The sequence below is a fragment of the Carlito syrichta genome, unplaced genomic scaffold, assembly GCF_000164805.1.
Source record: "Carlito syrichta isolate Samal-C Ts95f unplaced genomic scaffold, Tarsius_syrichta-2.0.1 Scaffold311868, whole genome shotgun sequence".
Taxonomy (NCBI): domain Eukaryota; kingdom Metazoa; phylum Chordata; class Mammalia; order Primates; family Tarsiidae; genus Carlito; species Carlito syrichta.
Genome location: NW_007255964.1, coordinates 150,597 through 152,439, shown reverse-complemented (window position 1 = coordinate 152,439; position 1,843 = coordinate 150,597). Strand labels below are relative to the sequence as shown.

General features: G+C 50.9%; 1 protein-coding gene across 3 annotated transcripts in view; it reads left to right on the top strand.

The window, feature by feature from the left end:
• ALDH16A1 (aldehyde dehydrogenase 16 family member A1) overlaps positions 1-328 on the top strand; it is a 21,375-nt gene extending 21,047 nt beyond the window's left edge. For all 3 annotated transcript variants that reach the window (XM_008069228.2, XM_008069227.2, XM_008069229.2), the window contains one exon: positions 50-328. In XM_008069228.2, the coding sequence (XP_008067419.1) occupies positions 50-211 (162 nt within the window). In that variant the 3' untranslated portion in view covers positions 212-328. The remainder of the gene's footprint in view (positions 1-49) is intronic.
• The last annotated feature ends 1,515 nt before the right edge of the window (positions 329-1,843 follow it).

Genomic DNA, 1,843 nt, shown 5'->3' with positions numbered 1-1,843 from the left:
CCAACTCAAAAAAAAAAAAAAAGTGCTAACTACCCTTTCCCTGTCCCAGGGCTCCCAGTTTGTGGAGTGGGCCTCAGCAGGAAACCTCAAACCAGTGTGGGGGAACAGAGACTGCCAGCGCGCCTGGAATCAGGAGGCCGAGGGGGCAGGCCCAGAGCTGGGGCTGCGAGCGGCACGGACCAAGGCCCTGTGGCTGCCGATGGGGGACTGATGCCTGAGCACCATCCGCTCCACCTTGGACAGAGGGGAGATGGACCCCAACAGACACCAGAAGCCTGGAACATTCCCTTAGGCTTCCCGTGCGTTCCAATAAACTCTCTGACCAACCTTGGCTGTGCTTCTGAGGGGGGAGAGGGAGCAGCTGCTGGGCTCTTGGAAGCTGTGTTAGTTCTGAGAATCAGCAGCCCGGGCCTGGCTCTCGTGTAGCATAGTGTTGGTGAAACAGATAAAGGCAACTCTGAGGATCGCCAGACAAGGCTTCAGGGCTTCTTGTCTCTTCTGGTCTGCTCCCCACAGTCATTCTTGCTCCCTGGTGTTCTCTGCCTGTGTCTCAGAATCCATATGCAAGCAGATCAGCTCTCCAGAATAAAATAAGAGCCCTGGCCTGGCACAATGGCTCACACCTATAATCCCAGCACATTGGGAGGCCGAGGCGGGAGGATTGCTTGAGACTAGGAGTTCAAGACCAGCCTGGGTAAAATAGCATGACCTCGTCTCTACAGCAAAAAATAAACCAGACCTAACCCTTAACTGTACCCCACAAAACTATAATAAAAATACTGATTAATTATTAAAAAAATAAATAAATAAACCAGGTATGGTGGCACACACCTATAGTCCCAGCTACTCTGGATGCCAAGGCAGGAAGATTGCTTGAGCCCAAATGGTGAAGGCTGCAGTGAGCTGCGATCATGCCACTATATTCCTGCCTAGGTGAGAGAGTAAGACCCTATCTCTAAAAAAAAAAACCCTGGTTAATAACTTCTGCCAATTTCCGTGGTATAAATGCTCTTACCTTGCCAGATTTCAAGGTACAGATGATTGAGCAACTGGCTGACAGAATTTTTGAATTGTTAGCCAAGCCAGGGTGAGCCACTTCAGCATGCCAGGTATGGTGGCTCATGCCTGTAATTCCAGCACTTTGGAAGGCCAAGGTGGAAGGATCACTTGAGCCCAGGAGTCGAGACCAGCCTGGGCAACATAGCGAGACCTCGTCTCTACAAAATAATCCAAAAAATTAGCTGAATGTGGTGGCATGCACCTGGAGTCCCAGCTACTTGGGAGGCTGAGGTAGAAGGATCTCCTGAGCACAGGAAGTCCAGGCTGTGTTAGTACCACTGCACTCTACCCTAGGCGACAGAGTAATACCCTGACACACACACAAAATAATGATTTTGGTTTTGGTTTTGAGTTGGAGTCTCACTCCATCGCCCAGGCTAGAGCGCAGTGGCACACTCACTGCCACCCCAGCGTCAACCCGCTGGGCTCCGGCAATCCTTCCGAGTAGCTGGAACTACAGGCGTCCACTACCACACCCAGCTCATTTTTGATTTATTGTAGAGAAGAGTTGCCTGGGCTGGTCTTGAACCCGTGGGCTCAGACAATCCACTCGCCTTGGCCTCCCAAAGTGCTGGGGATTACAGGCTGAACCACCGAGCCTGGCCAGTAATGATGTTTGATACAAGAAAATCACTCAGGCTAGCTTAGGATAAAATGAGTTTTTTATTTTTATTTTTTTGAGTTGGAGTCTCACTCTGTTGCCCTGAGTGGAATGCAGTGGCATGCTCCCAGCCACTGCAGCCTTGACCTGCTGGGCTCTGGCAATCCTTCCACCTCAGCCTTC